The 18274-nt window shown below is 40.0% G+C and overlaps 1 protein-coding gene across 3 annotated transcripts in view; it reads right to left on the bottom strand.

Annotated features, from left to right (window-relative positions):
• SCRN1 (secernin 1) overlaps positions 1-18274 on the bottom strand; it is a 45853-nt gene that overhangs the window by 26860 nt on the left and 719 nt on the right. For all 3 annotated transcript variants that reach the window (XR_008310083.1, XM_053263319.1, XM_053263318.1), the window contains exons 2-3: positions 7454-7613; positions 3681-3862 (exon numbers count right to left, since the gene is read on the bottom strand). Coding sequence is in view for 2 of the 3 variants with exons in the window: in XM_053263319.1 (XP_053119294.1) it covers positions 3681-3862; positions 7454-7612 (341 nt within the window). In the remaining variant the exon portion in view is untranslated. The remainder of the gene's footprint in view (positions 1-3680; positions 3863-7453; positions 7614-18274) is intronic.

The raw sequence follows: 18274 nt of genomic DNA, 5'->3' as shown, positions 1-18274 counted from the left end.
GCTTCTTGCCGATCGTGAGAATCTCCTCACTGGGTCAGACCAATGGTCCCTCTACTTGGGTCTACAATGGCGGACAGAGGCTCTTCAGCATTCCAGACAGAGGTCTTTCTTTACCCTGCCTGGGGATGACAGAGAAGGAGCCTGGGACCTCCTCTATGTGAAAAGATGCGCTCTACCTTCAAGTCTTTCCCTGAACAGTTACAGACAGCAGGAATAGTTATTTGGCTAACATAAGTGTTACTTAATCTAGCCGACATTTTGCACTGTGGAATATTGGTTTGGGGGGCCCAACAGGACTGCCACACAATATGAAAGGCAGCCCTGGAGATATAGCATGACAGTGTCTGGGCAGCTGGGCAGTGCTACATTGGAAACAGTGTCCCTAGGATTAGTGAGTCCTTCTAAAGCCTGTTGGCGTAAATCTAGCATGTTTGAGCTGTATAGCTGCTCTTGGATGGACTGCTATAGACCAGAGGTTCTCAACTTTGGGTCCCCAGATGTTGTTGGACTTCAACTCCCATAATCCCCAACCAAAGGCCACTGGGGCTGGGGATTATGGGAGTTGAAGTCCAACAACATCTGGGGACCCAAGGTTGAGAATCCCTGCTATAGACCATTTCAGACACTGGCTACCAGCTATGGTGCCCTCTGTGATATTCATTGCTAAAACTTGCAGACATAGGCATTGCAGAGGAAGGGACGTTATAGGTAAATGGTGATGTCTGGTCTAAGATGTTGTGGGATACTCTCTGGGTCAGCAAGTACCTTGAAAACAATATATAATCAATAACACTTCCTGTTCTGCTGTTAAGAAGTGTGAAATTGCCACCTGAATAATCACTGCCATGAAGACAGACCAGCTGGAATCCTGACAAATCCTTGATCATCTTTCAGCCTTGAACATTGAACTCCCTATCCAATGAGGATCGAGCATGTAGGAAGATATCATTGACACTGGAAACAATGGAAGTAGCACTGCATGACTGCCCAGATGCTGTTTTAAGTTGTTCCGCAGATGCCCTGTCATGCTACACCATCTGCCTGCCTTTCACATTGTGCAGCAACTCCAGCAGGTCCATAATACCAATGTTCCACTGTGCAGAATGTCAGCCACTGTTCATTCTTAGAGAGATCATCCCACACACCCCAAAAAAGGAAAAAAAGAATTAAAGACAGACAAGTTTGTTAACAAATCTTTTTGACAACTTGGGGTGAGAATTCAGTGGAGAAAAGCTTAAATCAAGCTCTGTCAGAGTCTTATTTATTTTATTTAGTACATTTATATACTGCCCTATACAAACTGCCCTGGGCAGTTCACAATCTTGAAGTCCGCATTAGAAACTACAAACTCAATGCCATATTTCCTTGCCATCTTTCTCTTTTCCATCCTTGCCATGATATTTCTCTTGGCAGTAAAATAATTTCATCCGTCTTATAGAGGCTGGTCAGAGTAATCACGTCTATCAAATTGGCCTTGAATAAAAGGATTTCTAAGCCTGATTTGCAGCATTCAACTGTATGGCAATGGCTTCAATTGGAATGCATGAGTTGGAGCAGGACTACAATGATTTAATTATTCCAGGTTTTTTTCCTTCCTCCCAGGCATAAAAGTAAGCAATTCTAAGCCACAGAAGCGTGTTTTTCAATGAAGGATAAAAGAAAATTCACAGGGTGTGCATATTTACAAAGTAATTGCTCCTTTAACACATACACTAGACAGTATTCTTGCTTTCTGCATCCTGGCAGTTCACTCCCTAATAAGATCATTCTATTCAATCAAAAGGCAAGTTTGCACCAACATATTTGGTAGTCCCCCAAATATCACATTCAGAACCCAGTAGGTAGGTAGAGCTTACATTTTAAAGATTTGGCATAGCCTGCGCTATCAAGCACTGTTTTAAAACAGATGCTCCAGATATTAAGGAGGGCTGGCTAGGTGTGGCAGGGAAATTGTAGCACACCCTAAAAAGACTCCCTGTAGTCAGCCATGGAACTGCCAGATGAGAAATTCATCCAACAGAATAGGACTTAGGTTTCTTAATAAGCAAGTGTTCCCTAGCAGTACAGGAACTGAAGCAGGAACCCAGCAGACCTCCACAGAATAGATCTGTTTGGCTTCCATCTCCCAATGATGACAGATTAAACCCCTTCTAACCCCCAAAAGCTAGAGAAAGGAGTGTCCAGCAATATATCATCTGTGCAGTTCACCCCAAGAAGTCCCTAGGACAAACTAAGAACAGAACCATTACCTGTCTGCCCTGGAGTTCCCCAGGACCACAGTACAGGTAGATATTGTATGGAACAACCTATAACCTCACTAAATTCTAAGTCATAGCCTAATATGGGCCCTCTGACCGCCTGTCTTGACAGTTAGGTCAATGGTCTTCTAGGAAGGCTCTCAGAGGAGGGCACAGTGGGAAACAACAGGGTCATGCCTGCTCTAAAAGCCATCAGACCTAATAAGCAGAAGCAGGAATAAGTTCTCACTACCCTCTCCCTCCCACCCCTGATTATTTAAAGACAGTTGCAAAGACAGAAGAAAAAACATTTTCAGGAGTGCAGTGTCAATAGTTACAGACACATGCAGTCTGAGGACTCCATTGCTATTTCTTCTCATAAATTAACAAGGGCTTGGCAATGTATATTTGCTCCTTCTGGATTCTCAAGCAAGAAGGCCACTTCACACATGATACTGTTAAAGTGTGTTCCAACCAGTCTTCCCTGTAGCAGGAAATCACAGATGCTGACAACTACCAGCATTCTCGGCTACAATAGCCTTTGGCTGAAGATGCTGGGAGTTGTAGTCAACAACATCTGGGATTCCCCTGTTACGGGCCACGCTGGTTCCAACCCACTTACTTACAGCAAATAAACTCTTGTATTGTACTTCAAAAGTTACAATGTATGCATTTTTTCTTTTCTTTAGATTTTTAAATGTTTTTTATTGATTGATTGTTACATTTATATACCGCCTTTCATTAAAAACAATCCCAAGGCGGTTTACAAAAGTTAAAAAACATACAATTAAAATGACAATAAAAATATTAAGCTAAAAAATAAAATAAAATTTTATTGGTATTATAAGTTAAAATGGAAAATGTTACATCTCTGAGATTCCAGCAAACATACATGTTTACAAACAAGATCTTATCCATCCAAAAAAAAACCCCATTCATAAGAAAGATACAAAAATAGTAATAGTGTATATAAAGAGTAAAAGATATTTAATTGACTAGCCACACAAAGTCTAAATCTAGGCATCCATATGGAATTTTGAACCTCCCAAGGTACTAGCTGGATAAAGAGAGGAGAACCAACCCTGCCATATAGGTAATTAAAACACCCGCTGTGTTCTGCAATAAAAATACCCATCCCAAACATTAAACTATATTCTTTAGAGAAAATATAAATTTCCCCACTACCAATTCATCCTCCATCTGATTTAAGTCCTATGTGAGTGGAAAGAAAAGCTGCGTGCATTTTTTCATGTTTAAAGTGCCTAAAGCAACAATGTTACTCAACTTGCAGTTTGTGCTCAAATAGATAGTGTGGTCATTCCGGAAACAAGTAGATGATTAATTACTACATCATGAATATTTAGCACTAGTTCTGCTGATGCACTGCTCAGAACATTAACTGGACCAAATGATTAATCCACAATGTGATCATTAACCACCCACCTGACAAGATCCATTCCTAGGAGTGCTTCGGTTTCACAGGCTGGCTCTTTGGCGATGACAGCTTCGTTTGCAATGCAGACTCCATATTCATTGGCTCCCATTTCTGCCCCCCATAGCCACGAAGGTCTACTCAGTGCAACTGCATGAGTCTTGGGAACCTGGTCAATCTCAATATACGTGCACTATACGGGGGGGAAAGACCTCACTGAATCAGATGGCATTTCTCCACAAGTGGTATAGTATTTCTCTTACTTACATGTCACTTTTTAAGATAGTCCTTACCTGCCACAGGTGAGTAAGCAAGTGGTAACTTTCAGAATTGTCTGGGGCAGTGGCTGACATCCAGAGCAGTCCACACCAGAGAACTGCTTCTCTACTGCTGTTGTGGCAGTGACAAATTTGACAGTTTGCTTGAAAGTACCCTGAAAATATGACCTTGAAGGTCATTCAGTCTTCTCAGGACATATTTTTGGATAAGACAGGGCACTTATTTTATTTATTTATTTATTTAAAATGTATTGTATACCACCTCTTCCAAAGACTCTAGGTGGTGAACAACAATAACAATAGCAATAATTTAAAAGATAAAATCAAAAAATCAAAGGGCAAAGGCCTGGCAAAAAAGGCACTTAAAAAGCAAATAATCAAAATTCACTTCCCCTTGCTACATGCCTGAATCTGCATGGCCACAGTGGTAGTGGGAAAACTCTTAACTGCGTGTGCATGTCTTCCAGGTGCGAGACTGGTAGATTGCTCTGGCTGTCCACCACTGTATACTAAATCCCTCCCCAGTCCCAGAAATTACTTGATTTGACTGAAAAACAGATGAGATACTAGTATTTGCCCATATACCAGTGGGGGGAGGGGGGAGGAAAAAGACTACATGGGCAGGTGATATGTATTCAGTTTCTTTGAAACAGATTTACCCCTTGTCACTCTCCATTATATTTCAAAACAAAGTGGAAGTATTGGGGAAAGAGCAATATATGAATCAGCACTAGTGGAAAATAAGTCAGTTTGATTTTACAGCAAATGTTTCAATTAAGCTTGCAAAAGCTTAGGATACACAAGTTATTAACACCACATCTCAAAACATTGATCATACTTTCGGAAAAGTGTGCATGCATCCTTTTCATTTATTTATTTTAATTCTGGGATATTCTTTAATTGGAGAGCATAGAATACTGCTTTTCTTAGTAATGTCTTTGTTGTACAAACCACAATCTGATTCAATTGGTGTTAAGACTGGCAGTGCTGGGACTATACTGTAGTACTGTAGGAAGAAAACAATCAGTGCTCTTTATTATAATAAACAAAACAGAAAATGTCTGCTAGTCAACAGTTATTTTAAGGCACAGTAGCTTGGTATTAACACCAGAAGAATAAATAGTATTTATTTTGAGATCATCTGATTATCAAATGGAAAATTATCTTTGTGCAGACCTCCTTTTGCACTCTTCAAGTGCACTTTTGATTCCTGCTTCTGACTACTGTAACATCTTCATCTTATTGTCACTGTTGCTTTCAGATCTTGAATCCTTACAGATCACATATATAAAACATTTGTACTATGCCAGCATGGTATTTATCAGCAGCCTTAAGAGAGGGCAAGAGAGGAGCTGGGTCATCTGTCTCGGAATCTATTCTCCTGTCAGGTGAACAGTACTAAACTGAACAGCTGATTAGTGATCAGTTCTGCTCCCTGTTCTATCAACCAACACAGCTTCTATACTACTGGCCAATGCAGAACAATGCCCATTACTGCAGCCTCTTCTTCACACACAGTTACTGGGGAAAGGCTTTGAGCCACCTGGTTTGATCTGCAAGAGACCTCCCTCCCTCTTCCATCACATCTCACAAATCCTAAGGGTACATCTTGACATGGCATTCTGAAAAATCAAATTATCTTCTGTCCCTCAAATAACTGTTAACAGGAAAATTCACAGTTCAGATTTCTATTGTAAGCCATGAAATATCATTTCACCCTAGGCTTTGTACAAGTTAGAAGAAATCTAGCATACTTTTTACACCGCATGAAAGAGTACACGCTTCCAGCTTTCTCTGTTGTAGCACAAACTTTGCAGTTTAAGGGACCTGGCTAAGATCTGATAGTATTTCACTATCACAGTTTACACAATGGCAATAAAATTGTGAAACGTGCACTTTCTTGGAAAGAGAGTCTGAAAGTACTATAGTAGTGTGTCCTAGGTACTAAGAAATGAAGAGTAAAATGATACAATAACCCATTCAGCCTGCCTGCTCTAAATTTTATCCGAATTTCAGCACTACGCAATGCATTACATAAATAGTAATTGGCATTTTGAAACCTCTGACTTTGTTCTTACATTCCATAGCCTACAATGTAGCACTAGACAGATACAAAGTTTGTCATTATGTAATCTGACCCTCATAAATACCACCATCAGATATATCTATAATATAACAGGTATTTATGTACATTTCTGAAGATGCAAACAGGATACACAGCTCAGCATATAGGTGGATAAGGGGAAATATACGTAGGTGACTATCTATGAAAAAATGAACTTAGAAGTACTTTGTGTAAGTTGTATCCATGCCTATTCTGCTCAATGAAGGCAATTTTGGAGAAACTGATACCATTGTTCCTTATTGTTCCCCTATAGGAGTATAAGGCACCTTGAAGCCTTTATACTACGATTATCTAAAGTAAAAGCAAAGTTGTGCCGTCGAGTTGGTGTCGACTCATGGAGACCACAGAGCGCTGTGGTTTTCTTTGGTAGAATACAGGAGGGGTTTACTACTGCCATCTCCTACACAGTATAAGACGATGCCTTTCAGCATCTTCCTATATAGCTGCTGCCCGATATAGGTGTTTCCCGAAACATACCAGCCGGCATTCGAACTAGAAACCTCTTGCTCCCTAGGCAAGTTACTTCCACGCTGTGCCATTAGGTGGTATCTGTGATTATCTAGTCCCTGCTAAAGAAACTACCATGAAGATTGCTACCCTAGCTGGCTGCCAACTAGTAAACCATTTCCACTCATCTTTATTGGAAAAGAATAGAAAGAATAGCTACCTTGCAGCTCTAAAGTGCAGCTAGATGGTACAAGATCAATGGACTTGTGTCAGCTGAGATTCTGTCCAGAGTACATAGAGACATCAGTTCTAATATCGAGTGGTGACCTTTATCTATACAACAGAGAGTATTTTACTTGCTGTATCAATTACCTACTGAATAGCCTTTGACACTGTTGGCCCAAAGTAAAACTCCTTTCTACCTGGGGAAAGTTCTAGGCAATACTGTTACTCTCAAAATAAAACATTCCCTGTTGCTCAATATACACATCAGTTCTTGGGTAAAGTTGTACAAATATTTGACTAAGATGCCAAAAGAACATCAGTAACTCCCAACTATCTCTGTCCCCACCACTTCCCTTCTGCCCCTGTCTCTGGTTTGAGCTGCAACTTGTGTGTGGATCTATAAGCTTAGGATTATATTCAAGTTCATTTCAATATTCAATATTTATATTCAAGTTCATTTCAATATTCAATATTATACAAAGAAACTTGTAAAAAACAATTCTAGTCTTTATGGTGCTACCACACATTTTGTCTTTGCTGAAACAAATACATATGGCTGCTTCCACTGGAAATGCAAAGTAAATGGACTAGGAGAGGAATAAAAACACAAAACCAAAAAAACTCAGAATGTTAAAATATTGATAATTTCAGGAAATGTATTTCAAGACTTTGTAAAACCCACAAATGAAGTATGAATAAAACTATTTACCTCAACTTTACATCCCAGATCATGAGTAGCAGCAGCAAAGTAAACTACCTCCTGTACCTCATCCCTGGGCCGTGCAGAATTTTTTCCAAACACAACAAGACTATCTTTAGTACCTGGTGGAAATGCAACAAAACAGTAGCTGGGAGGTGCCAGAGCCATCCTAAAAAAAATGAAAAGGAGAATTGGTTTATTTCTTATGTTTTTATCCCATCCTCCTTCCAAGGAACTCAGGGCAATATACATGTTTTGTCCCCCCCACTTTAGGTTCACAATATTCCTATGAGAGAGAGAGAGAGAGAGAGAGAGAGAGAGAGAGAGAGAGAGAGAGAGAGAGAGAGACTGTACTAATGTAATCCAGTGAGTTCCATACCTAAATGGAGATTTGAACCTGGGTCTCCAAAGACAGTATTTTGCAGTCAGAATTCAGAATGATCCTTTTCTCATCAGCTAATAATGCTGTAGTAATAAAAGTGTGGGGAGGGAGTCACCCAATTTAGGCGTATTGGCAGCTCACTAAACATTATTTAAGCATTGACTAAATTAGTGTGGAAGCAGATGGGTGGAAGAAGGAGAGAGAATATAGTCTTCATATGCAAGGTTTACATTATTAAAGGTAAAGTGTGCTGACGAGTCGGTGTCGACTCCTGGTGACCAAAGAGCCCTGTGGCTGACTTTGGTAGAATACAGGAGATGCCTTTCAACATCTTCCTATATCACTGCTGCCCAATATAGGTGCCAGAGGGGATACGTACTGGCAACCTCTGGCTTGCTAGTCAAGTCATTTCCTACTAAAAGGGGTGGGGGTAAGTCACCAAATTTAGGCGTACTGGCAGCTCACTAAACGTTATTTAAGCATTGACTACATTAGTGTGGAAGCAGATGGGTGGAAGAAGGAGAGAGAATATAGTCTTCATATGCAAGGGTTAAATTATTTGGGCAATTACATTATTAGAGCAGCTGCTTTTAATAACCTTTCAACCTCATTCCAACCGATTAATTGGCTAACACTTTAATGAGATAATCTACTGATTAAATTGATTAAAGTTTATAGCCCTAATTGATAGTTATACCAGAATGCAGTTTGTTAATTGGTTCTTTAATGGTTTCAATTTTTGTGACAGAAAATGCCCTTAAGTATTTGGAAAATGGCATATCTTGTGCTGTTAGTCACCTATTACCACCATATTCTAGGGCTAACTCTTTGGCACCATTTAGAGATCATGTTAAACCATGCTTGGCAATCAAGCAAAGCAGAATCCAAATCAATGGCCACATCAGACATAATGGATAACCGCAGTTAAAAGGTAGCCAATGTTTCAATTTGGAACTCCAAATTGCACTGCAGATGTTCACCAAACCACGGCCCACCAAACTCCAGTTGCAGGAGAGGGGAACCCCTACTTGCTGCTCGGCATCCAAGGCCAATCCCAGCCAGCTCCATGACCAGACTGTGGACAAAGCATCATTGCATCAGCAGGTCAGCCGCGATTGGCCACAAAATCTCAAAGGGGCCATAGGAACATAGGATGCTGCCATATACTGAGTCAGACCATGGGTCTATCTGGCTCAGTATTATCTTCACAGACTGGCAGCAGCTTTTCCAAGGTTGCAGACAGGAATCTCTCTCAGCCCTTGCTTGGAGAAGCCAGGGAGGGAACTTGAAACCTTCTGCTCTTCCCAGAGCGGCTCCATCTCATGAGGGGAAGATCTTCCAGTGCTCACACTTCTACTCTCCCATTCATATGCAACCAGGGTGGAGCCTGCTTAGCTAAGGAGACAAGTCATGCTTGCTTCCACAAGACCAGCTCTCCTCTCCAATCCGGCTGCCACATTTTGAACTAACTGAAGTCTCCAAACTATGTACAAAGGCAGTCCTACATAGAGTGCATTGCAGTAGTCTAGCCTGGAGATTACCTGCTGATGCACCACTGTTTTGAGGTAATTTTCTTCAAGGAAGAGGTGGAGCTGACGTATCAGCCAAAGCTTGTAAAACTGCTCCTGGCCATAGCCTCAACCTGAGACACCAGGGTGAAACCAGATGTCACTTAATCCTACAGGAATCTCTCTCAGCCCTATCTTGGAGAAGCCAAGGAGGGAACTTGAAACCATCTGCTCTTCCCAGAGTGGCTCCATTTCCTGAGGGGAATATCTGACAGTGCTCACACTTCTAGTCTCCCATTCATATGCAACCAGGGTGGTACCTGCTTAGCAAAGGGGACAAGTCATGCTTGCTACCACAAGACCAGCTATCCTCACAATGCTGAGCACAATTGTGCATTTTCAGAGTGCTCCGCCCACACACAGAAGGGAAAGGGCATTCTGAGCCCTTTGAATGTCCTGCAATGCCTGCACTTCTTCTGCACTTCTTCTGCTCTTCCCAGAGCGGCTCCATTTCCCGAGGGGAATATCTGACAGTGCAATGGCAGCCCCTCCCCCCCCACTGCAAGTTGCCCCACATGCATGGATTTTTGGGTGGTCTGGGGACCTGAGGGTGGTGGGATAGAATCCTGCTCTCAGTACAGGAAGGGAGGGAGAATTCCACATTTGCTAGTGGGGGACAGCAAAGGATGCCAGGGGGCTCTGTGCCACCATAACCAGGGAGGATGTCACAAGGGGTGACCCTGAAGCAGTCCATGCAGAACCATCCAAAATCCACTGTCTGGTAGCTTGCACCCAAGCAGGCTAACCCTCTCATGACTTGAAGTTTGCAAATCAGTTTGGCAGAATGTGCAGAATGGCAAAACATAGTTATGGTCAGTGCTCTGCCTCTGGAAGTGGGTGGACCACATGTACTGAACAAAAGGAAAATTAAAGCAGACACACAACTCCTGATAATGACTTGCCTTTACATTTGCAAGCTCAATTCTTGGCTCAGTTTCTAAACTATGGTTAGTGCTCATACACATGATTTGGTATGATGTCTGAACGGAGCTTTTGACAGCATATTTTTTGCCTTCACAAACAAGGTCATCATTAATCACTTCATTTATCCAGTACATATTTATATTTAAGTGGTATGTGGAAAAAATAATTTTATGAAAAGTCTGTGCCCTTGCTGTGCCATTTAATAGAACTCCCCGTGAGTTGGGACCACTATGTAGAGAGTTTCACAGTCTCCAGTTCACATCTGGAGAGCTGGTTTTGTGGTAGCAAGCATGACTTGTCCCCTTAACTAAGCAAGATCCACCCTGGTTGCATATGAATGGGAGACTAAAAGTGTGAACACCTTAAGATATTCCCCTCAAGGGATGGAGCCACTCTGGGAAGAGCCGAAAGTTCCAAGTTCCCTCCCTGACATCTCCAAGATAGGGCTGAGAGAGATCCCTGCCTGCAACCTTGGAGAAGCTGCTGCCAGTCTGTGAAGACAATACTGAGCTAGCTAAACCAATGGTCTGACTCAGTATAAGGCAGCTTCTTATGTTCCTTATCTGGTATGGCTGCAACTCACATGGTGAGGACTTGAAAATTCACTATTAGAATTATTATTTCTGTAGTTAGTATCACATCTAGAATACTGTAGCAGGTCCTAACCTGAACATTTAGGTCAAATATTTTGTGTGTTTCATATGCGGTAAACTGCTTGTTGTCTGCAATGGGCATCACAGAAATCCACTTTTTAAAAGCCTGATAGAATATGTTGCTTAAGATTATTGACCCCAGTATTGAAAAGCATTAATTCATAAAATAAGGAGACTGAAGCAGTTCTGTCTATGTTTGTGTTTAATGTTTTATTCATGTGTAGTTAATTAGTTCCAAGACAAAATTGGGGAAGGTTGGTTTGATGTAGATCTTACCAGACAAGACAATGGTCAGAAAGCAATCTCTAATTCCCTTATGACTTCTGAAGTGTCAACCTGCAAGTAATTTCTCACTGTCAAATGCTTCTTGATGAAAATTAATCTCAAGAGAATTTGACTGTATAGTGCTATTTTTTGTGGCTGTTTGTTCAGTTAATGTCTTTCTGGTTACTATTCCAATACGTTTAGTATAGGCTGGTTTCTTCTTCAGGTGCTCTCTCCTACCGGAGGCTAGCTATTATTAAGACTATTCTGACTTTGGATGCCACTGCTCTCAACAACAAAGGTTGTAACCATCCAAACCATTTCCATAAATTTTTCAGCCAGGATGTTTTTCGTCTTCTGACACTTCCTTTAATCTTTCCCTGCATGATTAACTGCAGTAAGGAATATTTTTCTCCTCTAATAACATAGCCAAGATATTCAAATTTTCTGCTCTTAATGATGTTAATTAGCTCTCTCTCTTTTGCCATTCTTCTCAAAACTTCCTCATTGGTAAGTCTATCTACCCATAATATCCATAATATACATCTATATATCCAGAGCTCAATAGGTTCTAGTTTGTTTATGTTCTGGTTTTTAGGTGCCCAAGTTTCCATTCCATAAAGCAAGACTGAATAGCTATAACACCTCACCATACAAATTTTCAGGAGGCTGGTATATACTGTAGAGTAAATAGCTTTATTTTAACATGTATATTAACAGCTGCTGGCAACGTTAAGAAAATGCTACACAGGGCTGTCCTCAAAATCTTGGGAGTCTCCAAAAGATAATGTAGACTGGGGGTTGCCTTTCTGGGAAATGCCACTGTGGCTTCCAACAGGCAAACAATAATGTAAGAGTACAATAGGTGGTACCACCCTAAGTGGTGCAGTGTGGAAATGCTTGACTAACAAGCAGAAGGTTGCCAGTTTGAATCCCTGCTGGTGCTATATTGGGCAGCGGCAATATAGGAAGATGCTGAAAGGCATCATCTCATACTGCGTGGGAGGAGGCAATGGTAAACCTCTTCTGTATTCTACCAAAGAAAACCACAGAGCTCTGTGGGCGCCAGGAGTTGAAATCGACTCGACAGCACACTTTACCTTGAACTATAGGTGGTAAGCATCCCACCCTGTGCTGCCATTAAAACAGCTAATATATCTTTGTAATCATATTAAATGTCCAGTTCACAATTATAACAACTTTTATTCTGCTTAATCTGCTTCCATTTATTTATTTTTAAAATTTGTAGACCACCCCAAACTTCTGACTCTGGGCAGTTTACAGAAACACAAAACTGATTAAAAATGAAAACCTTAAAACAATTTAGAACAATTTCATTGTTTTACAATAAAGCAAGTGCAAGGTTTGTAAAACTAGCACACATTTACAGAACTGGAAATAGGTCACTACTTTGTAATGCATCTGAAACAATGAGATAGAAAGTAGAGGAGAAAGAGAGGGGGTTTGCTCTCAATTGCCTTTTGTTTCAGATGGCTAGAGCCGTTTGCTTTGGGTGCAAAGACAGTCACTAGGAAACAGCCTACAGAAAGCCCAATAAGTATGAGAACAACCATGCTTACTTTGCAGTTTTTAGTGATTGTTTACTAAATCGAAGGAGTGGATGGTCTTTCCACTCTTTCACTTGCCTTTCTGATTTATTAAATAATAGTCCCTATTAAACTATCTCAAGATCCTCCTTATTACTAGTCACATACTGGGAAAATTTCAATCACACTTTAAAACACACCTAACCAGTTTGGTTAAGACTCTCATGAAATACAAACAGCTTTTTAATAAAAAGAAGCATTTTTATCAGCATCTTTAATGTTTCTTGAACAGTGTCCATTGAAATAGCATAACCTTTGCAGCAAACAATTTGTTTAAGAGCCATTTTTTCTTCCATTACAGGAACATAAACAGACAGGTGGGAGCATTTTTGCTGCAAGGAGAATATACATGACATAATATATCAGGTAGCTCTGCTGCTTCTTGCATTCTCCTTCAAGCAAAACACATATCAATAGTGTGACTGGATTTATTAAATATAAATATTTAAACTGCATTCTTATATTGGTGGGTTTCCCAATCAATATTCTAAAATCATTTCATAACATGCTATTGACTCCACAGTTTAGTCTAAGGGCATCTCTTCCACAGTATCAAATACTTATATTTGAAGTTAAATAGGCCTTTCCCATTGTTTAGCTGCTCTGCCATACACACCATCTTATCTTGTAGCCCAGATGTTACAAGAGGATGACCAGAAGGAAGGAGCTAAGGAAATAGAGCCCTCTTCAGAGTTTGGCACTTTGACAAAATGGCAAATGCAGTCCAATGTTGGCAAGTGTAAAGTGATGCACATTGGGACGAAAAACCCCAACTTCAAGTATACGTTGATGGGATCTGAGCTGTCGGTGACTGACCAGAAGAGGTATCTTGGGGCCGTGGTGGACAGCTTGTTGAAAGGGTCAACTCAATGTGTGGCAGCTGTGAAAAATGCCAATTCCATGCTAGGAAGGGGACTGAAAAAGAAACTGCTAATATTATAATGCCCTTATACAAAACTATGGTGCTGCCACACCTGGAGCAATGCGTACAATTCTGGTCACCACATCTAAAAAAGGACATTGTAGAACTGGAAAAGGTGCAGAAGAAGGCAACCAATATGATCAGGGGCCTAGAGCACCATCCTTATGAGGCAAGGCTATAACACCTGGAGCTATTTAGTTTAGAAAAAAAGATGACTGCGGGGAGACATGATAGAGGTCTATAAAATCATGCATGGTGTGGAGAAAGTGGATAGAGAGAAATTCTTCTCCCTCTCACATAACACTAGAACCAGGGGTCATCCCATGAAATTGATTGCCAGGAAATTAAGGACCAACAAACGGAAGTACTTTTTCACACAACACATGTGGAATTCTCTGCCACAAGATGTGGTGACAGCCAACAACCTGGAGGGCTTTAAGAGGGGTTTGGATAACATCATGGAGGAGAGGTCTATCAACGGCTACTAGTCAGAGGGCTATAGGCCACCTCCAGCCTCAAAGGCAGGATGCCTCTGAGTACCAGTTGCAGCGGAGTAACAGCAGGAGAGAGGGCATGACCTCACCTCCTGCCTGTAGGCTTCCAGAATAATCTGATGGACTGTGTGAAACAGGATGCTGGACTAGATGGGCCTTGGGCCTGATCCAGCAGGTCTGTTCTTATGTTCAGAAGTCATGTGAGAGACTACATCCAGTTCTGGGTTTCATCATTCTTTCCAAGACTGATCAGAAATTCCCTCTCAAGTTCCCTTAACATTACAATTTAGTAAACAGAAATGAGGCTGCTCTTCAGCTATTCAATGCAGTTCTCCTAGTCTTAAACAAAATCCCAAATGGAAGTCTTTAAACATTTTTAGCTGGGAAGGGCATGGCTTTGGAGGCAAGGGATAGCAAGGTATTATAATTTCAACACCAGGTCATTGTATCATTGTTACCCACATTATTGCTTTTGAGATGAAGCAGACTATAATTCAAAGAAAGAATTGAAAGAAAGAGGACAGATTTATTGTTAATTTATTTCAAAATTGGTATTCCAGTTATGTTAGTAATAATACAATCCCTCAAGGCAGCAAGAGCAGCTAATTTATTTCACAAAGGTAATTGCCACTTCACGCAACAATATATCACTGCAGAGTTGTACTGTACCTACAAGATCTACAGAAGAGTAGGAGCTGATTAGATTTTGTAACTTATAAATAAGTTACATTTTAAAGTTAGCTGTTGTCTGGTGGTGCACAACTGCTGATTTAAGCAGCAATTTGTACCACAAAACAGCAGCTAACTTAAACATTCTGCGCCACATTAGACACACTCCTGACCACCAAACAAGGTTAGGGGTGTGTGTGTAGGTGTGTGTTTTAAGCATACAGAACAAATATCTGGAAGATAGTTGAGTGTCACAGGTTTATTTTAGCACCAAATAAATATGAAAGGTCACCCCATTACATTTCAGTAGTCTGCAATTATATGTAGTAGTAAAGAAATGCTATTATGTGGAACTGCATTTTCCAGCATAGTACAAAATCTTTCTTTAAACAAAGCTGTTAAAGTGCTACATCTGGACTGCTAAACAATTGTTACTGGGCAACTGAATAATTCTGTAGTTTCAATTATGTCCGAATTCAAGGGGGATATAAAATTCTATGGTAGCAAATGGTTTGGACTTTATTTCTCATACTCCACCCTTCTGCTTGGAAATACTTAGTGACTGATCGTTATTTTCTAGGTAAATAACTACCGTCAATTCTCCAAAATCCTAGCAAGTATCTCTACCAGAATATAAACAGTAGCTCTGTCACCTTTAAACAGATTGCCTTTAATGTGACATTAATAAAGTAATGTCATGAAAATACTGTAACATATGCCATAGGATATTCACCTGTTTTAAATTTCCCACTGCTGTAATCAGGGTTGATAAGATTGAAGTTTTTTTAAAATAAAAAACCTAGTTTTTCTTTAAATCACATTTTTAAAAACATAGATAGGTTTTCCTTAATTTAAATTGGATTTGATCAATTTTAATGATTTTTTTAAATCATTAAAGAAGAACCTAGGTCAAATATATCATCATGAATATTAATCATGACTTCTAATTATATTCTATTAGCATGTTAAGAGCAGTATATAGGGACAAGAGATAACAGACCTGAGAAATCCTATTTTGCAGGTGGTGTGCATGCAGCACACTCACACCCAGTCAAGCCCTTGACCCTTTCTCTAAAAGTGCCAAGGCAAAGGTAGTCAATAAATGAAGAGAGGATTTTGGAGGATGGAGTAGACCTGCGCAAGGAGGAGTCTGAATATACATGCAAGAGATAGGGGAGGGGAATAGAAAGTAAAAACAAAAGTGAACAAAACATATTCATGCAATCCTGAGGAAACATTTTTGGAGCATATCCTCCATTGTAGAAGGGAAACATCTATCATGGCAGAAGGCTGTAAAAATGACCCTATTTGGGAAGTGCAAAAAGTGCAAAAAATAAAGGTAAGGCCTGGTTGCCCTAATTAAAAATTATGAGGAGTGTATACCTAATATAGTGTGTACCTAACTTCTAAAAATGAAACCTACATCTATCTCTGAATATGTATTAAGGTTATATTAGAGAAGAATGTAGTTTTACTAGAAAATGATGATTAAATAAAGTCTTTCTGACTAGTGATTTAGATCATAAAAATCAAGCCCTTCTGTGAAGCAATTTAAATCATGATTAAATCAAATCAACCCTGGCTGTAATATCTATATGGAGCTTTAAAATTACAGAACAGAAAAGGTATCAGGAGTGAACAATTTATCTCAATATATTTATATGCTACAAATATACTGTTCCTGCAAAACAAAACAAAAAAAACACAAACCAAGTTTTGGATATATTTAGAAAGACATTCTTAATAGATACAGATATATTTAAACCCTGATGAAAATGTAAAGTACACAGCAACCCTCTCTGTCAACACATTTCAGTGCGTCTTCTCCAGCCCAACCACCAAGAATAGTTTAACCAGAGATGTTAGGAATTGGTCCAGGAATTAAATACTTATAAACCATGTGTTCCACCAATGACCTATGACCCCTTCCAAGGTGAGCATCATGGCCAGAAATCCGGGGACTCACACACAGATAGAGAGGTTAAGGATCTGAAACATTTTATACATGTACACAAACAAAAACTATGGCATCTAACTCAAAAGAGAAGAGTGTCTAAACTCCACAAATAATTACCATCGCAGTTGATCATTGGTTGTATTGCTTAAGCAGCTCATTGATCAGTCTGGAAACTTACTACAATGTAATGACTAAACAGAGCAGCTACACGTGTTTTACAGAAACAGAAGCACAAAAGCAGAGTCGGCTTTTATGAACCACAGAAAAGCAGATATGGATTGTTTCAGTTCCCATACAAAGAATATGGATATCAGTCTTCAAATCCATAATGTCACTCTGAGATTGTAATCTCAAAGTAAAACTCCAATTAAGCAAGATCAAACAGTGAACAAAGCAAGCAAAATAATGTATTCTTGCAGAACTGTTGAATTAATGTCACAAGTCATTCTTAACAGCTGTTTTGACTGCGTGTAAAAAAAAGCAAGCAAGCAATGCTATTTTTTATTTCAGATTATGATTTAATGTTCACAAAAGAAAAGAAAATCTAGCATTTTCTAGTGCTATAGGATCCCAGATTCGACAGAGTGCTATAAAATAGTGTGCCATAAAATCCCACATTTTTTACTTGCAGTTTGCCCAGTTTTATTAGAAAGGAACTAGACACAATGAGACACAATTCTAAAGAGGTGCTTTAAATGAGTCAGACCAAACACAAAGGCTAGACTATATATAGTGGGTAGCCATATTATGCTACACACTAGCTAGATATCACCTGTTAAAGCAGTTGCCACAAATGAAAACTATATTAGAGAAACAGACAGAACTGATCTAAGGATATTGATAATGGGCTGAGAAGGTCATCCCAAATGAATATACTGGGATTATTCAGTCAAAACTGCTCTGGAACTGCTCTGAAAGGGCAGTTATGTCTACTTCAGCTAGCATTCCTGCATTTAGGATATATGAAGATACAAGCAGAATCAGTTACCAAATGTATATGCCCATCAGTGATCTCAAATTATACACGCAGAGAGCTGGGGTGATTTATAGCATCCGGATACCTGATCTAAGGAAATGGAAAGTGACTTGAGAATGAAACAATTTTCAAGAATGTCAAATGCACGAGCTTTTAGGGTATCCATAGCAAGAGTAAATGAGAATCTGTCACACTTCCCACACACATCCAACAGAGAAACATAAGTTGATGTGGGCGGGGGGGGGGGCTCCCACAGGGGGGCGTGCTGCTCAGCACTTGAGGGCATCAAGCAGAAACCTCGCATGTGCCAAACGGCCATTGTGGACTCCAAACCTGCAGCCAGAGCTTTTATATCACTTTACCAGTTGTCGCTGGAAGCCATTCACACATTCAGCGGCCAGTCAGCCAGTGATG

Source organism: Hemicordylus capensis, chromosome 6 (genome assembly GCF_027244095.1).
Source record: "Hemicordylus capensis ecotype Gifberg chromosome 6, rHemCap1.1.pri, whole genome shotgun sequence".
Classification (NCBI taxonomy): Eukaryota; Metazoa; Chordata; class Lepidosauria; order Squamata; family Cordylidae; genus Hemicordylus; species Hemicordylus capensis.
This window is presented reverse-complemented; position numbering and strand designations above follow the sequence as displayed.